Source organism: Vicia villosa, linkage group LG1, assembly GCF_029867415.1.
Source record: "Vicia villosa cultivar HV-30 ecotype Madison, WI linkage group LG1, Vvil1.0, whole genome shotgun sequence".
NCBI classification, from domain to species: domain Eukaryota; kingdom Viridiplantae; phylum Streptophyta; class Magnoliopsida; order Fabales; family Fabaceae; genus Vicia; species Vicia villosa.
The window spans coordinates 109,928,935-109,931,422 of NC_081180.1; the positions used below are offsets into that span (position 1 = coordinate 109,928,935).

Below are 2,488 nucleotides of genomic sequence, written 5' to 3' on the forward strand. Positions count from 1 at the left end.
AAATCAGGAACATACCTGACTTCAGTCAACAACCTTATTGACTCATCATGGAGCTTGAATCTCACAGATCCAACACCTGCAATCTTGCAAGCCTTGTTGTTTCCCAGCAATACTGATCCACCATCTTGATCACATAATTCCTCGAACAAGTCTTTGTTTGGAGTCATGTGCCAAGTGCAACCTGAATCCATAATCCACTCCTTCTTAGAGTCACTGCTTGAAACCACAAGAACATCCGATGATTCGAAATCATCTTGAACAATGGCAGCGTTGCCATTATCCTTACCTCCATGATATTTCAAGCGTTCAGGGCACACCTTTCTTGTGTGACCCTCCTTTTTACAATGGTAGCATCGAATGCCAGATGCTTCGCCACTGTAAGTCTTCGACTGGCTTTTGCCTTTCTTCTTGTCGAACTTACCATCCTTTCGTAAGAGTTTTCCTTTAACGGCCAAACCTTCGCCAACAGTCGAAGGTTTATGCTCCTTTCATTCATTCAAGTCCTTAGAGTACAAGGCTGATTGAACTTCTTCAAACGTCAGGGACTCCCTTCCATACAAGAGAGTTTCTTTGAAGTGAGCATGTGATCGAGGCAAAGAACACAATAGTAACAGCGCTTGATCTTCATCATCGATCTTCACATCAATATTTTCAAGATCAAGAATCAGCTTGTTGAACATATCCAACTGCTCAGCCAATACTTTGTCTTCAATCATCTTGAATGAATACAAGGCTTGCTTCAGGTAGAGTCGATTTACCAGCGATTTGGTCATATACAAACTTTCAAGTTTCACCCATAACCCTGATGCCGTCGTCTCCTTTGATACCTGCCGGAGAACCTTATCACCAAGGCTCAACAAAATTGTGCTGTGTGCTTTCTCGATCATATTCGTCTTCTCCGCTGCCGTCAATTCTGCATTCATGGCTGCCTCTCCCTTCAACGCTTCCAAACAACCCTGCTGAACCAGTAGGGCTTTCATCTTCAAGCGCCACAGACCGAAATCATTCACTCCGGTGAACTTTTCAATCTCATACTTTGTTGAAGGTATCTTCTCCACGCTCACCGCACCAATTTGTTGTGAAAAACGATACCAATAACAAAGTATAATAGGGAATTAGGGAAGAGAATAAGAACACAAGAATTGGTTATAACTGCTATTCTTTCACTTTCTCTTAAAACAAGATTACAAGTTTACAAGAATAACAAATAACCTCTCTCACCCTAAATTAGGATTTGCAGCTTAGCAATGATGAGAGACTAGTATGCTATTTATAATAAAACCTAACATACTAACTAATGGGCTTTTTCAGCAAGGCCCATTATACAAGCCAACTTAATAAACAAGCTAACTTAACAAATTAGGGTTTAAACACTAAAACCTAATTTAACATGCTAACAACCCTAGCATCTTCGACATCTGCATGCTAGACCCATCTTCGACTACAGCATGCACACTTCGACACCAGCATGTGAACAATCCTTCGACTTCATGCTTAACTCTGTCGAACTGTCGAACCAAGAAGCTACCCTTCGACAATACTAGAGTTCGATCCAATATCTCACAATATGGGAAACAAAAAATCATTTCATTAAATATATTTCATTGCTACATCGAAACGAGCCGAAACAAAATATACATCATGTAAACCCAAATTTAAATAAATATGTCTAATCAGAGCTGGTGAACTTGGTGACGGATTTGGTTCCCTCAGAAACGGCATGCTTTGCAAGCTCGCCGGGAAGGACAAGACGGACAGCAGTCTGAATCTCCCGGGATGAGATGGTATGTTTCTTGTTGTAGCGAGCGAGTCTAGATGACTCCTGTGCTAGCTTCTCGAATATGTCGTTGATGAAGCTGTTCATGATTCCCATGGCCTTGCTGGAGATTCCGATGTCAGGATGAACTTGCTTGAGAACCTTGAAGATGTAGATCTTGTAGGTTTCAACGCTCTTCTTGTTTCTCTTCTTCTTCTTCTTGTCGGTGGAGGCAGCGTCCTTGGGGATCTTTTTCTCAGCTTTGGCGGCTGGTGCCTTCTCTGCTGGCTTCTTCTCCGCTGGTTTCTTCTCTCCCTTGGGGGCCATGGCTGATTACTAGATTGAAAAGAAAGAAATGTGTTTCTAGAAGAAAGATTGTGAACGTAAAAGAGATAATTGAAATTCGAAAGTGATGAAGATGAGAATGTGGGGAATAGTTAATATAGGAATGATTAGTGAGATCTGATTGGTGGGTTTTGAGAGCACGCGGATTCATGACGTGTAAACTTCATTTTTAAATCGAATGTATTGACAACAAAAGAAAAAGAAAACTATCTTTTATTAAGTCATTTAAATAAATTTTGGCACCAAAAATTAAGATTAATTTAGTAGTTTTATTTATTTATTTAATTATATATTTATTACTTATTTTATTTAATTATTTTAATTTATTTTAACACTTATTTAATTATTACTAATCAAAACTTTCTTCCACTACCAAAATTTAAATAT

General features: G+C 39.2%; 1 protein-coding gene across 1 annotated transcript; it reads right to left on the reverse strand.

Moving 5' to 3' along the window:
- Positions 1-1,669: 1,669 nt before the first annotated feature.
- On the reverse strand, positions 1,670-2,152 carry LOC131651322 (probable histone H2B.1). Its single transcript, XM_058920990.1, has one exon. It carries the CDS (start codon positions 2,081-2,083, stop codon positions 1,670-1,672), a length of 414 nt encoding a protein of 137 aa, XP_058776973.1. The 5' UTR covers positions 2,084-2,152.
- Positions 2,153-2,488: the final 336 nt, after the last annotated feature.